Source organism: Schistocerca gregaria, chromosome 5 (genome assembly GCF_023897955.1).
Source record: "Schistocerca gregaria isolate iqSchGreg1 chromosome 5, iqSchGreg1.2, whole genome shotgun sequence".
Classification (NCBI taxonomy): domain Eukaryota; kingdom Metazoa; phylum Arthropoda; class Insecta; order Orthoptera; family Acrididae; genus Schistocerca; species Schistocerca gregaria.
This window is the reverse complement of record NC_064924.1, coordinates 459,553,804-459,575,230: the sequence shown is the minus strand read 5'-3', so window position 1 is coordinate 459,575,230 and position 21,427 is coordinate 459,553,804. Positions and strand designations below refer to the sequence as shown.

Below are 21,427 nucleotides of genomic sequence, written 5' to 3'. Positions count from 1 at the left end.
GAAAATCTTACTGCATATGCAAAATATATTACAAAAGGAGTGACTGAATTATTTCCCAAAACAGTCTAATAGTTAATCCCCAAAAAACGGTACTCATGAATTTCCACACTGATGAAAATAAAAATCCAGCACAATATGTAATATGCATACATAACCAAAAAAATAGTGCTGTCAATGAAATTAATTTCTTGGAACTTATATCCAGGAAAATATTAAATGGAGCACTCATATCACATCCCTAAAGTGAAAACTAGCAAAAATGATATGTTATAAGAATTCTCTGCAACAATACTAGTGCTGAAACAGTTAGGGCTGTATACTTTGTTCGTGCACATTCAGTACTGAAGTATGGTATCATTGTCTGGGGAAATGTACACCAAGCCATAACAGTTTTCAGGAAGCAAAAGGCAATTATAAGAATAATGAAACAAGTCAGCAGCAGAAAACTATGCAAACCTTTCTTTAAAGATCTAAAGATCCTATCCCTTCCCTGCATTTATAAACTGGGAGTAGTCATGCATGTAAAAAAAAGCATACTGAGAAAAGAAAACCTTTTTCTTCAAAACAATAGTCTCTATGATTACAGTACCAAGTCATACAGTGACATACATGTTAATCATTGTAACACCACATTATGCCAAAAAGGTGTATATCATACAGGAACAAAACTTTACAGCAGATTACCAAGCCATATAAAATCTCTTTCTGAACTACAAAGCTTTAAAAAGTCTGTGACAACCTACCTTCTGAAAAAGTGCTACTATTCAATCTCACAGTATCTTATGCAGAAAATGTAATTTGTATATTTAATTGCAGGAAACCACTGTAGACTTTAAGAAGGCGTATGACTGTCTCCACAGACCTTCAAAATTAAAAATTTTAAGAAATCTAGGACTCCATCCAAAACTAATTAAAATAATACAACTCACTCTAAGCAAAACCAAATCAAAAGTGAAGTTTAGAGGAGAAATTTCAGAACCATTCCTCATAAAACAGACTTAAGACAAGGTGACTGCCCACCACCATTACTGTTCAACTGTGCACTGGAATACATAATGAGAGAATGGTACAAGGACAATCCAAAGATGATAAGAATTGGAAGTGCAAAAGATGATATTAGCTTAAACTGCTTGGGATTCGCTGATGATCTTGCTCTGCTAGCCTACACCTTTCAAGAAGCCAGGCAACACGTGAAATCACTACTAGAAATAGCAGAGAAAGTAGGCCTTAGAAGATCATTAGAAAAAAAACGGAGATTATGATAATTGATCCACCACTTGCAAACAAAATTACAATAGGAGAAACCAAAACTGTTGATAAATTTAAATAATTAGGCGAAACAATAACATACATTTAAAATGAGAAGCCATCATGGCAGAACGGAATAAAAAACCTGAACTACGCAAAATACTTTACCAAAACTACATACAACAAAAAAAGCCTATCTGTAGATGCAAAATTAAAACACTATAAAACAGTTACACAACCAGAAATAACGTATGGAGCTGAAACTATCTTCAAAACAACTAATACAGCAGAAATTGATAGAATACTGAAAATAGAAGGAAGATTAATTAGGACATGTATAAATAAAGAGTATAAAATAAATGGACATTGGAGAATAGCATCAAATGAAACAGTATATAAGAAAATAGAACCAGTCATGAGCACGATCAGGAAGAAATGCATCTCATTCTATGGACATCTGATGAGAACTGCAGAAAACAGAATTAGTAAAAAAAAAATGTGGAATAGCAAGAGCGACATTAAATGGAATACAGAAATTAAGGAAGATATAAAAAAACTCCAAATTACAGTAGACGACCTAAAAAACAAGACAGAGAAAACCATAATACTGGAAGACCCACAAACCAGACTACAAATGAAAATCAATAAAAGGAGTACAGGAAGAGTAGTCTCAGATGAAGAAAGAAAGAAAATATCTGAAAGAATGAAGAAATATTGGGCAGACAGAAGAGCCAAACACCTTTCATATAAGAATGGACTGTAATAATTATATTACCTAAATATCATATGAAGTTATTGTTGAACCAAATTGTATCCATGTGTAACAACTTGTTTACAACTTTGTATTTTTGACTAAAGTGGTCCAATGAAGGCCATAAAATAAATAATAATAATAATAGTAATAATGCAGAAAATAAGTTATAAATATACAGTATTTCAAAAATTTGCAATTATTAACTGTATAGATCCAATTTGTAATAAAAATTTAAATAATGTATGTTTGCCATTTGAAGAGCCAATATCTAAAAAGGTTTTCTGTCCAACAACTTGTGTACAATATATGAATTGGAATAGAGATTTACATCGATAAATAAATAAATAAAAGTAATATGATGGTATATACCTCTCAGGATCCTTGGGAAACCTAAAAAAAAAAAGGCAGCTGTGGTGTCGTCTTCCTGTTGTTGCTGCAATTTATTGCGCTACAAACACTCCCACTTGTAAAACCTACTGCAGAAATCAAAATAAACTACCACTATTCGCTTTTACGATCGCACCGAACTCCCAGTTTAATTTATTGGCCGCTTGAGGCGCTGCTGGCGCAGTATGCAACAAAATCGAGACGAATTGTCGCGACTGTAGTTCCAAGCATTGAGCAATGAGCTTACTGGTTCGAAGTAGGTAACCTCGTTGGTTTGTTCAAAGAGGAAGGGGAAGCTCCAAGAAGTGCTGTGTACTGTGTAGTCTGCAGTGTAATTGGAAAACACTTTGGTTAGTTGTTTGTGCTATGTAGGTTATGTGATGATGCGTGGAGGTTGGGTGGTGGCTCGTAAAATAACACTGCCAAAAATTTCTCTACGTTCTCTCTGCAAGATGCCTGCTGCATATTTCAGGCACGAGGAAGGAGCCGACCAATTCCATGTTACATTTCATTTCGAAAATGCAGACTTAGGTGTGAATCGTCAATTCAATTTTAGTCGGCAAGTGTCAGAGAGTGTTAAGGATTTGACAAACAGAGTTTCTGCAAATGTAGAGAAAGCTCTACAGAAAAAAGCGAAGAAAAAGAAAAAGGAAACAGAAGATACGTCTTCAAATGTACGTGTTGAAATTCTCAAAAATAGTGCTCTTGTACCGCCAGACACTAGATGTGCGGATCTTCTTAAATGTTCGAAAAATCTTACTTTACATGTTGCTGGTGTCGATTATGCTGTTATTATGAATGCACCGTCTGTTGATATAGTGAAATTACCAGCCAGTATCATGGCAGGTTTTCCTGTTTATCCTGCGAAGTTTAAAATGCTGTTTGCTAGAGAGGAAAGTAGCAAGTTTACATGGTACAGATGTGCGACATCAACGTGCTCTGAGTGTGTACAGGTCGGGAGTGGTTATTATTACACGCCAACAGTTAAAGACATTGGGAGCTTTTTGAAGTTCTCTTGTGTTCCGAGCAACGGTGATGTGGAAGGTCCTGTAGCAGAAGAAATGTCGAAGAATGTCGTTGAAGCTGGACCAGGTCGATGTCCCTTCGAGAACCGCCATGTTTTCACGTCTACACGACTTGAAAAAGAGAGGTATCGTAATGAAACTTGATGAAACAATGTGAGAGTGAAAAAGGAGTGACAATAGGATCTCCTATGTGTAACATATGTTTTATCTCTTGGTTGTCTACATTAAGTTTTTCATCGCATCGTAACACTATCAACTCGTCACATCTCCTTTATACAAGCAATCAAAACAGTCAATATTGGGGTTCGGCTTTGACTTGGTATGTCATTCAAATAGCAAACATAGACAATTTGTCTATATCAAACTAGCGTCCAACAAGTCGTTCATACAACCATAATGAACAGACAACAAACCCTAACGTCATCGTAAAAAAATAAATGTTTCTAAAAACCAATATGTAAGCAGTGGGGATACTCGCATAAATTTTGTGGCTTTGGGACAAACCGAATAAACAGCCCCGTCTGCCCTTTAAATAGGAAACAAATCCAATAAATTAAACAAAACTCCATTGACTACTTCTTGACGAATTCTTAATATAATTCAAGATCTTCAGTTGACCCCTGTATCTGAACCACACTTCATGGTGTTAATTATCCACCAAACTATAGTATTCTCAAAGAAACCAGCAACACCAAAATATGGAAGTTCTCCTGGACTCATTAATGTCAATTAAGCTGCAATACAGCGAAAGTGGACCTCTTGTTACCTAGTAAACACACACCAATATATTAGTAATGGAATCCTTAAACTATATAAACATACTGTAACAACAAACTTCACTGTGAAAAAACAGCATCATACAGGACTTTGTAGTAACAATATTTAAGGAATGAACCATCATTCACACACCCATACCAGTTTGACAATTCATCGATGCCTCATGATGTGTGTTATCAAGTGAACCCTTATCAAATTATGCCATAAATTTACTTTTTCGCCAGTTCAGTATCTCTTTACGTGTTATTTGATCTGCCCATGTAATCGTAATCGTTCTTCTATAGCATCACATTTTAGAAGCGCCTGTTACGTTCTTGTCAGAACTGCTTATTTTCCATGTTTTCCTTCTGTACAAGACTGCATTTCAAATACCTCCAGAAAAGACTAAGTAATACTTTAATTTGTATTACATGTTAAGAAATTCATCTTTCTCAGAATCTATTTTCTTGCTGTAGCCAGTCTGTGATTTATATCTTATCTACTTTGGCCATTGTCAGTTATTTTGCTGGATGAATAACAGAACTCATCCATATCGCTAAGTATCTCGTTTCCTAATCTGTTTCTCTTAGCATTGCTTGATTTAATTCGACTATGTTTCATTACTCCCATTTTTGTTTTATTGGCGTTCATCTTATTATCCCTTTTAAAGACCCTATCCACACTGTTCTACTGCTCTTCCAAGCCTACAAAGCCAACACCTAAACCAAATTGGGATCGAACACTCCCTTAACCTATATATGTCAATAGCAAAAACACAGATAACTACGACCGCACATTGGAATCTAACACTTCCCTCGACCATATAGGTTAACAGCAGCTCGTGATACCAACATAACGACCACCGCGCATTGGAATCAGACTCTTCCCTTCACCTATATAGGTGAACAGCGACTCACAGAACCAAAACCGACGATGCAATGGAATTGGTCACTTCCCTTCACCTATATAGGTCAATATCAGCTCACAATACCAAAACACACATAGCTTCGACAACATATTGAAATTGGACACTTTTCATCACCTATAAAGCTCAAAAACAACTAACAATACCAAAAAAAATTTAAACAAGTACTTCCCAAAAAGTATCTAAATCAACCCCAAGTGCCAATAACACAATTTCAATCACCAACACATGCAGTAAATACCACCGACTGACCAAACAACACAGAAATACCCCACCAAACATCATAACACACAAAAAATACACTAAAAAGAAAAAAAGATGACTGCTTACCACAAAAGAGCTCCAGCGCTACACACTAGGTCATACACCACAATCACACAACACAGCCCCCCCCCCCTCTCTCTCTCTCTCTCTCTCTCTCTCTCTCTCTCTCTCTCTCTCTCTCTCTCTCCCTCTCCCTCTCCCTCTCCCTCTCCCTCTCCCTCTCCCTCCCCCTCCCCCCCCCCCCACCCTCTGTCTCTCTTTCTCACGCACACACAAAAACCTCCACACACACCCCAAAATCAACAAAACGGATTCTCCACAACGTAATCATAAAACAGCCACCACTCCCCCACCCACCTACCTCCACTAACGTTACCAACAATTATACTACCCCTCCCCCACCTTCAGCTTATACATTTTGCTAATAGCTCTTAAGAAATGTGAAAAGTGCAATAGTCCCTAGGGACACTCTTCCGTCAACAGTACTCATCTAAATGAGAGGTTAGAAGAGCGCCTCTTCCCCCTCCCAATAACTGACTTAGCCCCCCCCCCCCCAAAAAAAAACCCTCTATCGTATTTGTACATGCCCCAGTCTCATAATTCTTGAATATAAGCTATAGTTAACAACGAAATGATAATACCCCCTCTGGCCCAATCCCCTATAAGATGTAAAAGCATCGGAAACTATTGTGCTACCCTCCTTTATAAACTCCTCAATTAATCCCACCAATTCCCTTTTTGTGCTCCTCTCCAAAACCCTAAAAACACGTCTGAAAAACCAACCCCAGATACAACAGGACACCCATATGCCAACCGGAGACTTACCACTTCCATACTTCCTCTTCCCAAACTGCGGCTCACAACCTCCACCACCAACCCAGGCCTACTCAACTTACCCCTGTACTTAATATATTCAGAACAAACTTCCTTACAAGATGGAGACAAATCAAAAAACCATCCTCTCATACTCTATGGGAGGATAATGTGTCTTCAACACTATCTCTCTCATGCCCAACCTAGACCTCTCAATCCAGGTACCACACCTTATGGAGTGCCAAAGGTTGTTCTTATGGCACCGCCACATGTAGCTGTCCCCGGTCAGAGACGCCGGAACTGTATCCAACTGCATGTTCTGCTGACACACGCTGCACTTCACCACCTGAGGTTACCCAAAAGTTATGATTCCACCCATGTTCTTTGACCTGTGATTTAATTATCATGGCAGACACCCCAATTTCAAGTGTATACACGATGACTCACCATGATGACACTTCATTACACACATGAACATACACAAAAAAAAAAAAAAAAAAAAGTGAAATACTTTTAATTCCAGCAATAAATGAAGTGGGATTACACTCATCTGCTTTGACCCATGACGTCACCAATATGGTGGAAACGACCATTCTCAATATCTTCAATGTGGTGCCTATGATGTCATTACATAAACACAATAATACCTATAAAACCAACAAACAAATCTCCATCCAAAAATATAATCAAACTAACGGGAGCAGCGTGGGAAATTGGGGATTTTGGGTGGGGACAAACTAAATATAAACACATACAGATGCACACCACGATCCCAAACTACACAAAATGGTGACCTAAAAACACCACAAAATTCCCAAATTCTTCTACACTTACAATATCGACAGGAATCCGTCACTTTCCTTCACCTACGTAGCTCAACTGCAATTGTCGATACCACAAAATAAAAACCAACTACTCCAAAAATTATCGATACCATAAAACCAACACCTATATCAACAAAAATTTGAATCGGACACTTCCCTTGACCCCCCCCCCCAGAGGGACCTGGGGTTAGAATAGGCCCAAGGTATTCCTGCCTGTCGTAAGAAGCACATTTTGGCCTTTATGTGATGGTCCCTTGTAGTGTTTGACCTCCATTCTTCAAAATTTGCCTGAAGAGTGAGCTGATTGGGTAAGGCCGTCTTAACATGGTGCATTGTGTCCATCATGCATTGAGAGCTTTAGCTCACTTGTTGTCACATTGCAGTCCCGCCCATTCTGCAGCTCTCGGGCAAGGACACCTTCCTGGGTGCATTTTCACCATGCACTATGCAGTGTCGCCTTCTGCGTCGACGATGATCATGGACTTCTTTGTATCTGATATCCAGCACGGTAGCCAGTCCGTTGTGGGGCCGCCATGTACCCTGTTGGTTGTAGCTGCCTGATCACACAGGGATTGCTTTGCTGATGCCTGCCCTGTTAATTCCCCATGTATGCCAAGGGGTTGATGCCCATCCCCCTGGGGCATTGGGACTGCCAGCAATGGCCGTCCTGCCAGGTGCCTTTGCTGCGACTGGGTGGCACCTGTGAGGAGGGTCCCTGGTGGGAGTGGGTGGCATCAGCGTGGATGACACGCGATGAAGCATAGTCCATCATCTCTTGCTGGTGGTGAAACACCATCAGTCTCTAAGCATTCACGAGCTCAGTTCAGCGCACAGAAGTACGACCCCAAATTGTTCCCCTCCCTGGTCACACCACAGGAGGAGCGTCAGGCTAAGGATGACAGCTGATCTTATTCACTCCGGTATCTCGTATGTTCGAGAGGTGATGGGGAATGTTTCGTGACAATGAAGCTTCAGTATTTTTTATTGAGAATTTAGAGGACAAGTTTTGGGAGGTCGATGGCTTATCCAAAAGTAGATCTGTGTCAGTCTCGATCAAAACAGCATCTTCTGTGCCGTCATGGGTATTACTTGCTTGTGACAAGTGGGGGATGTTTCTGTAACCATCACGCCCCATAAGAGCTTAAATATGGTCCAATGTATCATATTTAACACGGACCTTCTTTTGTAGTCTGACGATGAGCTGCATGCCAATTTAGAGTGGCGAGTTGTACATTTTGTCCGGCGTGTCCACCGTTTGGCCTTAGAGTGTGATACATTGCCCGAGACAGTCAAGGTGATGGTCTGGCGCTGTGATGTAAAGCCCTACATCCCTCTCCCGATGCGGTGCTTTAAGTGCTGGAAGTTCGGCCATATGTCTTCCCCCTGTACTTCCAGCGTTGCATATCGAGATTGCAGACACCAATCGCATCCCAATACTCCATGTGCCTCGCCTCCCGTCTGTGTCAACTGCGGACAGCACCAGTCGCCTTGCTTGCCAGACTGCAGGATTCTCCAGAAAGATAGGAAAATCATGGAGTACAAGACCCTGGACCGACTGACTGACTCTGAGGCTAAGAGAAAATTTTAACGCCTACATCCTGTGCGTATGACATTGTCTTACACTGCCGCTACAACAGTTCTGGCACTATCAATTCCGCCAACCAGTCACCTCTCAGAGCCAGAAGACTACACCTGCCCCCTTGATGTTGGGGGGCATTTCCCTCCCTGTTGCTCCTGCACCACCTACTTCAGGAACAGCACCCCCCCCACCCCCACCCCCACCCCCCAACCATCGGGGACAGGCCTCCCCACTTCTAAGCCGGAAAAGCATAAGTCTTGTTTGGCTTCTCTCTAGGACGGGGTCCCTTGGGTCACTGCCTTCCCAGATTTCTCCTAGTGGGAAAGATGACACCTGCCACTGGCTGAAGAGGCCAAAAGCAGCTGGTCATAGGTCTTCATGCTCATCTTCAGTTCCGGAGACTGAGCCAGTGAAGTCCTCCCAGCAAGGGAAACCTAAGAAGCAGTGAGAGAAATCCAAAAAGAAAACCCCTAAGATCAAGGAAATTGTGGTGGCACCCACTCCACTGCTACCTACAAGCTCTGCGTCTGGGAATGGGGTGGAGATTTTGGTGTCCACTGAGGACCTGGATCTCGCTGGACCCTCAGACACAATGGGTATAGATTGCTCAGGCAATAAGTCAGTGGCAGCAGGTGACTCTGAGGCGTAAACTGCCTCATTGAATGGTCTTTGGTTTCCCAGTCTCACGAAGATGTCACTCTCCAGTGGAATTGGGGCAGTTTTTTCCACCACATGGCTGAGCTACGGCAGCATGTTAAGCTTTACACATGCTATCTTCATTGCCCTCCAGGAAACATGGTTCCCAGCAATGCGGACCCCTGTCCTCCGCGGCTATAAGAGAGATTACAGGAACCGTAGTGACTATAATCGAGTGTCAGGTGGAATTTGAGTTTATGTCCTAAACTCAGACAATAGTGAACCTGTGCCTCTTCAAACCCCTCTTGAAGCTTTGGCTGTCAGAATAAGGACGACACAGGAGATAACTGTCTGCAATGTATATATTCCTCCAGATGATGCAGTACCCCTGAATGTATTAGCTGCACTGATTGATCGACTCCCTAAACCTTTCCTACTTTTGGGAGATTTTAACGTGCTTACTGGCCGAGGCAGAGATGTCAAAACATTACTGTCTCAGTTCGATTTCTGCCTCTTAAATACTGGGGCCCTCCACATATTTCACTTTGGCTAGAGGTAGTTACTTGGCCATTGATTTATCAGTTTGCAGTCCAGGACTTCTCCCATCTATCCAATGGAGAGCACATGACGACCTGTGTAGTGACCACATCCTCATATTCCTGTCACTGCCCCAGCATCAGGCCCATGGATGCCTACCCAGATGATGGGCTTTAAACAAGGCAAACTGGGGAACTTTCACCTCTGCTGTTACTGATGAATCTTCCCCGCACGGTAGCATTGAGGTGATGGTTGAGCAGGTGATTACAACAATTGTTTCTGTGGCAGAAAATGCAAGACTTCGCTCTTTGGGGTACCCGAGGTGTAAGGCAGTCCCTTGGTGGTCGCCGGGAGTCGCTGAAGCAATTAAGGAGTGTCAGTGAGCTCTATAGCCGCCTAAGTGGCACCCTTCCCTGAAGCACCTCATAGCCTTTAAATTGCTCCGTGCCCACGTTCACCAACTTGTCAAACGGCAGAAGTGGGAGTGTTGGGGTGAGATAGGTCTTGACCATTGGGTACCATACATCACCTTCCCAAGTCTGGGCAAAGATCAAATGTCTTTTCGGGTACCAGATCCCAACAGGTGTTCCTGGTGTTACCCTAACTGGCGTGTTATCTACCAACGTAAACATGATTGCCGAGCACTTTGCCCGAGCCTCTGCATCGGAGAATTACCCCCCAGCCTTTCACACTCTCGAACGGTGACTGGAAGGGAATGTCCTCTCATTCACTACACACCACAGTGAATCCAATAACACCCCATTTACAAAGTGGGAGCTCCTCAGTGCCCTTGCACATTGCCTCGACACAGCTCCTGGGCCTGATCAAATCCACAGCCAGATGATTGAACATCTCTCACTTGACTACAAGTGACATCATCTCATCATCTTCAACCGGATCTGGTGCGATGGCATCTTTCCATCACAGTGGCGGGAGAGCACCATAATTCCAGTGCTCAAACTGGGTAAAAACCCGCTTGATGTGGATAGCTATCGGCCCTTCAGCCTCACCAACATTCTTTGTAAGCTGCTGGAACATATGGTACGTTGGCGAAGGGGGTTGGGTCCTGGAATCATGTGGCCTACTGGCTCCATGTCAGGGCGGCTTCTGTCAGGGTCGCTCTACCACTGATAATCTTGTGTCCCTTGAGTCTGCCATCTGAACAGCCTTTCCCAGATGGCAATACCTGGTTGCCGTCTTTTTTGACTTACGTAAAGCAAATGGCATGACCTAGTGACATCATATCCTTGCGACATTATATGAGTGGGGTCTCTGGGGCCCACTCCCGATTTTTACCCAAAACTTCCTGTCGCTATGACACTTCCGTCTCCCAAGTTGGTGCCTCCCATAGTTCCATCCGTATCCAGGAAAATGGAATTCTGCAGGGCTCTGTATTGAGTGTATCTCTATTTTTAGTGGCTATTAAGAGTCTAGCAGCAGCTGTCGGGCCCTCCATCTCACCTTCTCTGGACGCAGAGGACTTCAGAATTTCATACTGCTGCTCCAGTGCTGGTGTTGCTGAGCGTTGCCTACAGGGAGCCATCCACAAGGCGCAGTCACGGGCTCTAGCACACGGTTTCCAGTTTTCGGCTGCAAAGTCGTGTGTTCTGCACTTCTGTCGGTGTCCTACCATTCATCCAGAACCCACACTTTACCTTAATGATGATCCACTCACTGTAGTGGAGACATATCAGTTCCTAGGACTGATTTTCGATGCTCGATTGACTTGGCTCCCTCATCTTCATCAGGTTAAGCAGAAGTGCTGACAGCACCTCAATGCCCTCCATTGCCTGAGCAACACCAATTGGGATGCAGATTGCTCTATGCTGCTGCAGCTTTACAAAGCCCTTGTCCAATCCCGAATTGAATATGGGAGTGTGGTTTATGGTTCGGCAGTGCCCTCAGCATTGCATTTACATGAACCTGTGCACCACTGCAGCGTTCGACTAGCGGCAGGAGCTTTTAGGACGGGTCCGGTGACCAGCATACTGGTGGAGGCTGAGATCCCTCTATTCCAAATCAGACATGCACAACTGCTCACCAGTTACGCAGCACACATTTGTAGTTCTCTTAAGCATCTGAATTACTGTCTCCTTTTCCCACCTGTGGCAGTCCGTCTTCCTTGTTGACGGCCCAGGTCGAGGTTAACAATTGTGTTTCGCATGTGGTCCCTTCTCTCCGAACTGGATTCCTTCCCTTTACCACTTCTACTTGTGGTCCATTCACGTATGGCCCCATGGTGTACGCCTCGGGCGCAGCTTCTTCTGGACCTTTTACATGGCCCTAAGGACTCCATTAACCTTGTGGCTCTCCCCTGTCAGTTCTTGACGTGTTCCGGGGCTCTCAGGTGGTTTACACAGATGACTTTATGGCTGATGGTCATGTTGGCTTTGCCTAAATTCACATCAGCCATATTGAAAATCATTCTTTACCTGATGGCTGCAGTGTATTCTCTGCAGAGCTGGTGGCCATTTCTCATGCGCTTCAGTATCTCCGTTCATGCTCTGGCTTTTATTTTATGTACTGGCTTCTTGAGCAGCCTGAAAACTGTTGACGAGTGCTACCCTCATCATCCTTTGGTAGCGTCCATCCAGGAGTCCATCTGTGCCCTGGAACGGTCCAGTTGTTCAGTGGTGTTCATTTGTATGGACCCCTGGTCATGTTAGAATCCCAGGAAATGAACTTGCTGACAGGCTGGCCAAACAGGCTACACAGAAACCACTTCTGGCGATGGGCATGCCCGCAACTGACCTGTGTTCGTTATTACACCGCAAGGTTTTTCAGCTTTGGGAGATGGAATGGCAAAATCTGAATACGCACAAGAAACTGCGAGCCATTAAGGGGACCATGAATGTGTGGTAGTCCTCGATGAGGGCTTCTCGCAGGGACTCTGTGTTTCTTTGCCAGCTCTGCATTGGCCATGCCTGGACGACCCACGGTTACCTCCTGTGCCGTGAAGGCCCACCTCAGTGTCGGTGTGGTGCTGGGTTGAAAGTGGCCCATATTCTTCTGCCCTGCCCTTCTTTGGCTGCCGTGTGACTTCATCTTCGCTTGCCAGACTCGTTATCATTGATTTTATCAGACAACGCCTCCTCAGTTGATTTGGTTTTACATTTCATCCGTGAGGGTGAGATTTTTCGATCTGAGTCTTAGCACATCTTCTCTTTTTTTCCCTGTGTGTTGTTCACCGTAGTGTTTTTAGGGTGGAGCTTTTAATGTGTTGCAGGGTGGCTGGCTTTTCCTTTTTATTTTCGTGGTCAGCCAGCTACTGTAATCTGCTTCCTTGTTTTACTCTCTTCTAGCTGTTTCTAGCATATCTCTGTTGTTTTCCTGTCCTCTTGTTCCTGTAGTGTTTGTTGCCTTTCCTTCGTTCTTGTGGTCTTTCCTTTCTTTCCATTTTGTGTTATATGTCTCGTCTGTTTTATTCTCACACCTGTGGCATTGTTTTATAAGTAACAAGGGACCGATGACCTCATAGTTTGGTGCTTTTTCTCATCATTTAAACCAACTAACCAACTTCCCTTGACCTATATATGTCAACAGCAGCTCATGATACCAAAACACATATAGCTATGACAACACATTAGAATCTGACAGTTCCCATGACCTATATAGCTCAAATACAAATGACAATACCAAAAAAATTGAAATAAAGTGCTTCCCCTAAGATACATAAATCAACCACAAGTGCCGAAACCAAAACATCATCCACCAACACATGTAGAAATAACACTGACCCAACAACATTTGAAACCCCACCAAACATCATAATACGCGAACAAATAGACTAACAAAACAAACTCCCCACCCACCCAAACTTTACCCCCCCCCCCCAAAAAAAAAAAAAAAAATCCACCAACAGTCTTTGGTCCAAGATGCTGGAACTCTGGCCAACTGCATATTCTGCTTGCATACGCCATATTTCACTATCTCCACCACAAGCACTAAAAGTTGCAGAAACTTAATGACGGACATGATGTCGTGCCCCATTTCAACCCACAGACGTGCACTATTAAATTTAGAAGTCATATCCATACCTAACAAAAGTAGCCACAGATTGAGTTAAACGGCTTACCACGTGACAAACAGCAAACCAATAACATCAAACGACACTGCAATAACATAAACATAACAGAAACTTAATTCTTAACTCACTTAAACCATTTTCCGTTCTTCTATAACAGTCATGACCGATGAATGCACACATCAAGCACCGGCACCCAAAAGAACCTAATACACCACATAACACGCGGACCACACACATACCACCAGAGGACACCATCAACCACAACAAGATGACACCTACAAACACAATACACTTATAAATGAAACTCCGCGCCGTCATGACGTCACACACAACAACACTCTTATGCCATGGGTCGAAGTCGACAGGTGGGATCAGATGTCTCCATTGACCCAATGAAACTAACAGGACAACTGCGGGATGAGGCAGACTAAATACACAACAACAAGAATGACACCATCCAAAAACAAATATTAACTCAAAAACCAAGCACACAGAATTTTCAGTTTACAATCAGAAAAGGAAGCAACAGAAACAACTGGTATTGTAAATTTCACTTGACCTACATAGTAGCTCAAATGAAGCATATGATGACAGGAACTCGTACACAACTCAAAAACCCGGTACTGCAAATTTCACTCGACCTATACATCTCAAATGAAGCCCTCAGTACCGTGAACCCACGCACTACTTCAGAACCTGATACCACAGTTTCATTAGACATACGTGGTATCTAAAACAAAGCCTACAATACCAAAAACCAACACACTCAAATCATCAAATCTGTTACCGAACCTGTCCAAATAACAGTAGGAACTTGCCCGTAGACAACATATCTTCACCAGCTTCAACACCTGCTCTTAAATTTGTGATATTCATTATTGACCAAAAAGGAAAAACACTATTAAATTTCTGACCTTAAGGAACACATGACCTTAGGCCTAATAATAGCAAACACAAGTATGAATCGATCACCCATAATATGCAAAATGATGACCTCACACTAACTGTGTCAAATGACTGACGAAGCTACCTAACAAAGAGCTTTGAAACATAAACATTGGACACGAGCGTATCACCAAATATTACAACATGTAGTCTACAAACACAAACTGATTCAAAAACATTGTGCCACCATGACATCTCACGACACAACACAGTTATGTCATGGGTCAAAGCAGATGGGAGGAACCACAACTTTTGGTTGACCCTAAAATTTTTTCACTGTGGCTTGTTAAACTGATGGTTCTGTAGTACTCACACTGGTTCTGTAGTACTCACACATGGCAGCCGTGCCTTCTTTGGAATTGGAATTATTACATTCTTCTTGAAGTCGAAGGGTATTTTACCTGTCTGATATGGGTCATTCCATGTGTCTGGATGGATCATTTGGAAGACTCTGTTCGTTATGTATTGTTACAAAAATAGCATGAAAACAAATTATAAATGTTTATTTTATTCTTAACAGGTAATTTCAATCCGAAGGTTAATACAAAAAGTATACAAGGTAAAAATTTTGTTAACTGAAGTAAAAATATGAAGTAATTCTCCTGTGATGGAAAGGGACTGGTACAAAATGAAAGTTTCATCTGAGTTAGTACATCCCTCAAGTATTGTGAAACTATACAAATGTGCTGTCTCATGATTTCAGTAATTAATAGCAACAGATAAAGTATTATTGTAAGAGTATGGAGAATTACATGGAAACCATTGCTTTTTACTTATGTGACGGAAAGGGTCAGTTACCAAATGAGAACTTAAAAACTACTTTGCTAGTGTTACAGTATCAGCATTCTTTATCAGAACTCACATTATGATATATGAGTGATGTCTACACCAGGAAATGGAAATCTCTGCCTATTATCAATATTTTGAACTGGAAGTACTTTCATTATGTCAGAAATTGGAACCCATGACATGTGTTTGCTTTTGAATGCAAATTTGAAATAAGAGTTGCTTTTTCTCATAAAACTGATCTCACATTTGGTGTTGTCAAATTGTAAGATTTGTCCTATGAAATTTTTAGTTGTCCTTTTGCTATAATCTTCACCACTACAAAGCACCTACTTTATCATTTGAATGTACCATGTGGTTACAATTTAACTTTTCCTATTTAACACGGAAAGAAATTTCTGTACGAGAACCAAACTTGGTACTGTTAATGTCAAGGTCATGGGGAAGAGAAATAATGCAGAATCAGTTCAGCTGAAACACTTTTAATAGGCAGCTACGATACATCAAACTATGACATACTGGTATCATTACTGCTACAAAAGAGGCTCAAATGTCATCAATCAGTGTCTAGAAGAGTTTGAAAGTGCAGGATTGCATTCTGCACAGTAGAACGAAGTATGTCCATAGGTATGCGGCTACCTCTCTTGATATGCTGTGCTTTAGATTAGCACGTGTGAATGTCCCCCTGGTAAAACCATGTCCTTCAGGTAGCCCCCCGATCAGAAATCACAGGATTGAGATCAGATGATTGTGCCATCCAAGCATTTGGAAACAATAGGCTGATAACTCGATAGTTTCCAAGTGTGTTTCGGAGAAGCAGGTGAACTTCATGAGTGATGTGTAGTGGGCCCCCATCTCGCATGAAAACTGTTGAGTTCAATGTGTCTCTGTCCTGTAGAGTGGTTATGACATGCTGGTGAAGCATATCACAGTAACACTGGCCAGCCACCCTGCATGTGTTTAGTCTTTGAGTGCCATCCTGTTCAAACAGAAATGGGCCAATGATGAACATAGCCATGAAGCCACACCATACATTGACACGTTCACCGTATAGAGGAGCTTCATTCATGGTGAAGATCCCCACACTTGGCAATTCTGTGTGTTCACCTCATCCATTAGAGAAAAATGAGCTTTGTCTGCCCATTGGGTGGTCCAGGGCCAGCGAGAGAGCAAAGTCAACAAGTCACTGTGCGTCCTGCGGTGCAAGCTGTTGTATGATATGGATCTTGTACAGATACCATTTGAGAATGGTTCAAAAGACCTTCTGTACAGTGGACCACAGGATGTTCAACTGTCATGACACAGTATGCGTACTGCCTGATGATTGGCAGTTGCATGCAAACCATTTGAGTGTGTCAGGACCTTGTGTACATTGGACCACAGGATGTTCAGCTGCCATGAAACAGCACACGCACTGCCTGACGATTAAGAATTGTGCGCAGCTTTGCCTGCTCTTGCAACAGTGATTCATCAACGACCAGTGGTGCAACCGGACATTGGCTTCTTCTCGGAGCAATGCCCAGTTCTCCAGTTGATTCAAACTACTTCATCATGCTCCACACAGCAGGTGGAGAAAAAGCACATTTCCGTAACGCTTTGAGCTGTTGATATTCTTGAAGTGCAGCTGCAGCATTACTGTTGGTTTGGTAACAGAGCGTAACACTGGCATCAAATTGTGGCTTCTGTTTATGCACTTGATCCTCAGAACAAAATATCAACTCTGATGATATTGGCACACCAATAAAAATACTCTGCACCAGCAACTAGGTGTTTTATACCTAATGCTGAATAGCATACTAATCTCTTCAGCTCCCCACCAACCCCACTGACATTTTCCTTTCCATGACCTGCAGCTAGTAAGTTCCATCTTAACAGAACTTTGAAAATTTCCTGAAGGTGAGTTAAATTAGAGAGAATAACACTGTTTAAAGTGACTTGCTGCACCATCTGAAAAAATGTTTATTGTTGATGCCTCTGGGTAGGTTTCCCTGAACACAGAAATCACAGACATTTTAGACAGAATGTGTTACAGCATATTTATCATGGTGATATTTGTCACAAACAGTAGCACAACTTTTTGCCATTATAGGACTTATCCAGGCAACTGCTGTCAAGATTGCAATCTGTTGAGAGTTCCAATATGCTGATTGAGTTCCGTTTTAAAATCTGGCAGTATAATTTTTGGCAAAAATCTGTACTAATATTTCTTTACCATCTACAGCACCTTTCTTTTTTTTTTTTTGAAAATATCTACCCTGAGTTTTCACCAAGAAGCAGTGTTTTAAGAACTGAGGTATTTCTTCAGCAAGTTCTTAAAATGTTTGAGACAGTATGTTCATTCAGAACCTCAGTTTTTCCGTTAACAGTTTTCCAAACAAACCATGGTAAGTAATTTGTATCATCTCTTAAAGAATTAAGCTGACCGAGCAGATTTTTTATATCACAACTATCACATTTGTTTGACATGCAGATTTCATTTTCAGGATTGAAAAATAATGTAGTGATCAGTTCTGATGATGATTTAGGAATATCCTTTTTGTGCCCACCTAGAGCAGTCAAGAGTCAATTGATGTTCTCATGATAGTGGCACAAGCAGCTGTGGCGAGGCATTTCACTGATTAGAAGGACAAAGTTTCCCCACTTCCTTATCAGGGTTTTCCTTTTTAAATATTTGATATGCCCCTTAAATAGTGGTGTACATAAATCTCTTCTGAAATTTTTCTTTTTCTTCATTCGCTCTCATTGTACCCAGGAACTTGCAGTCATATATCATCCCTTCGATTTAATTGCTTGGTTAAATCTCACCCAGTTTCTGTTTTCGTTTTGTTTCTGGGGTTATAGAGAGACAATGAACATTAGCGAGTTTTGTGATCAGACGGCGAATCTTGCTTGGACGTATTGTAAGTGACTTCAATGGCTTTTTGACAGACATTGCTTTACTTTGAGGGGTGGATAAGCAGGTGCAACACAAAAGGGTGACCGAAGTCTTGCAGGCTGTATCTTCTTCTCTTTTAGTTTCTTTCTGTACTCTCTCTTTAGAATTTCTCTCTCCTCCCTAAAACTGCTGCTTCATGTTTGTGTTATTTGAGATTAGGTTGCTGTTGGATGTTTATCACATGAAGTTCATTTGTCATACAAAACAGCATTAAATAAATATTAATTGTTTGAATGTAATACAAAAAATCCACTTTTTCTGTGATGAAATGGGACACTCAAACCATCATAATTAAAGTTCCAATATTATGTATAATATGGAGTAACAGTGACAAATAAATTAAATGCAAATGTAGCCATGATTCTATATGTAAGTAAATAAAAGATTAATTTTCAGAATTAGTCAAACTTATCTGTAAGAAATCTTCCTCAAATGGAACTGCCCAGACAGTTCTTTCAATAATCATTGTCACCTTGCAGCAATATAACAACAATAATAAAGATGTAACAATGTTGCCACTTGTTGTTTATACAATTTCTCAGAGTTAGGTCTATTTTACTTCAAATTTAATACATGCCAACCTTCACTTACAGAAAAAAATTCAATCTTTGTTTTAAGTTTTCATGGAATGGCCCATATATCTTGCACACAAAGTGGAATAATCGTCATGGCTGGCTCTCCCAAGGATCTAAATAACTCTGAAGGAATCTCATCTACTTTAGAGTCTATGTCTATACTTTGTCAGATTCTTCACATAATATCTTACTTCCCGTCCCAGTTTCACTACTTCTTCTCTTTCTCTTATTGCACTCAAGTTTGTTCCCCTTATACAGGATGAAACAGAATTCTACTGTCTGACTTTCAAAGGTTGTTCAGGGATACCTTTAGAGTCTTGTGGTATAAGGGATTTTTGGTCTCCGGCCGCTTGTAACAGAGGTATTATATTTTGCCTGGTTTCTTGCCCCAATTAGATTTGTTTCTACGTTGTTTTGTTGCTATGGTCTTCATTATGAAGACTCGTTTGATACAGCTCTCCATGCTACTCTGTTCTGTACAAGTCTCTTTATCTCTGAATAACTACTGCAACTCAAATCCATTTGAACCTGCTTACTGTTCTTGTCTCTTGGTCTCCCTCTGGTTTACCTACCACATTTCCTCCAGTACTAAACTGGTGATCCCTTGATGTCTCAGAATATGTCCTACAACCAATCCAATCTTCTAGTCAGGTTGTGCAACAAATCACTTTTCTTCCCAATTCTTTCCAGTACCTCTCCATTAGTTACACAATGTAACCGTCTAATCTTCAGCACTGTTCTATGGCTCCACATTACAAAAGCTTCTGTTTTCTTGTTGTCTGGGCTGCATATCATCCTCATTTCACTCCTGTACAAGGCTGCATTCCAGACACTTAAATTTGTATTTCTCTTCTTCACAAATGCTTTTCTTGCCATTGTCAGAGTACATTTTATACCCTCTCTAATTTGGCCATTATCCATTATTTTACCATCCAAATAGCACAACTCGTGTGCCACATACTTTTAGTGTCTCATTTCCTAATCTGATTTCCTCAGTGTTGCGTGATTTAATTCAGCTTTGCTCCATTACCCATGTTTTGCTTTTGATAATGTTCATGTTATGTCCTCTTTCCAAGACAGTGCCCTTTCCATTCATCTGCACTTGCAAGACATTTGATGTTGGTGAAAGAATTGCAGTGTCATTGGCTAACCTCAAAGTTCATAATTAATTTCCCTAACTTAAATTCCTTCTCCAAATTTTTCTGTTGCTTCATTTATTACTTGTTCAGAGTACAGATTGAATAACATCAGTGATAGGCTACAAACCTAACTCTCTCCCTTCTCAACTATTGATTTGCTTTCATGCTCTTCAGCTCTTATAACTGCTCTCTGGTTTCTATATAAGTTGTAAATAGCTTTTTGCTTCCTGTATTGTATCCTTGTTACCTGCAGAATTTCACAGAGGGTATACCAGTCAATATTGTCAAAAGCATTATCTAAGGCTATAAAAGCTACCAGTGTAGGTTTACCTTTCTTTAACGTACCTATGCCGTAGGGTCAGTATTGCCTCACATGTTCCTACATTTCTGTAGAATCCAAATTGCTCTTCCCACTAGGGTGGCTTCCACCAGTTTTTCCATTATTCTGTAAATAATGCACGAGTATTCTGCAACGTTGACTTATTAAACTATAAGTATGGTAATGTAAATAAAATACACTCCTGGAAATTGAAATAAGAACACCGTGAATTCATTATCCCAGGAAGGGGAAACTTTATTGACACATTCCTGGGGTCAGATACATCACATGATCACACTGACAGAACCACAGGCACATAGACACAGGCAACAGAGCATGCACAATGTCGGCACTAGTACAGTGTATATCCACCTTCCGCAGCAATGCAGGCTGCTATTCTCCCATGGAGACGATCGTAGAGATGCTGGATGTAGTCCTGTGGAACTGCTTGCCATGCCATTTCCACCTGGCGCCTCAGTTGGACCAGCGTTCGTGCTGGACGTGCAGACCGCGTGAGACGACGCTTCATCCAGTCCCAAACATGCTCAATGGGGGACAGATCCGGAGATCTTGCTGGCCAGGGTAGTTGACTTACACCTTTTAGAGCACGTTGGGTATCACGGGATACATGCGGACGTGCATTGTCCTGTTGGAACAGGAAGTTCCCTTGCCGGTCTAGGAATGGTAGAACGATGGGTTCGATGACGGTTTGGATGTACCGTGCACTATTCAGTGTCCCCTCGACGATCACCAGAGATGTACGGCCAGTGTAGGAGATCGCTCCCCACACCATGATGCCGGGTGTTGGCCCTGTGTGCCTCGGTCGTATGCAGTCCTGATTGTGGCGCTCACCTGCACGGCGCCAAACACGCATACGACCATCATTGGCACCAAGGCAGAAGCGACTCTCATCGCTGAAGACGACACGTCTCCATTCGTCCCTCCATTCACGC

At 41.8% G+C, this 21,427-nt stretch overlaps 1 protein-coding gene across 1 annotated transcript in view; it reads left to right on the top strand.

Annotated features, from left to right (window-relative positions):
- The first annotated feature begins 2,518 nt into the window (after positions 1-2,518).
- Positions 2,519-21,427, top strand: part of LOC126273104 (2',5'-phosphodiesterase 12) — a 49,349-nt gene continuing 30,440 nt past the window's right edge. The window contains exon 1 of the mRNA XM_049976540.1: positions 2,519-3,539. Within this exon, the coding sequence (XP_049832497.1) occupies positions 2,770-3,539 (770 nt within the window). The 5' untranslated portion in view covers positions 2,519-2,769. The remainder of the gene's footprint in view (positions 3,540-21,427) is intronic.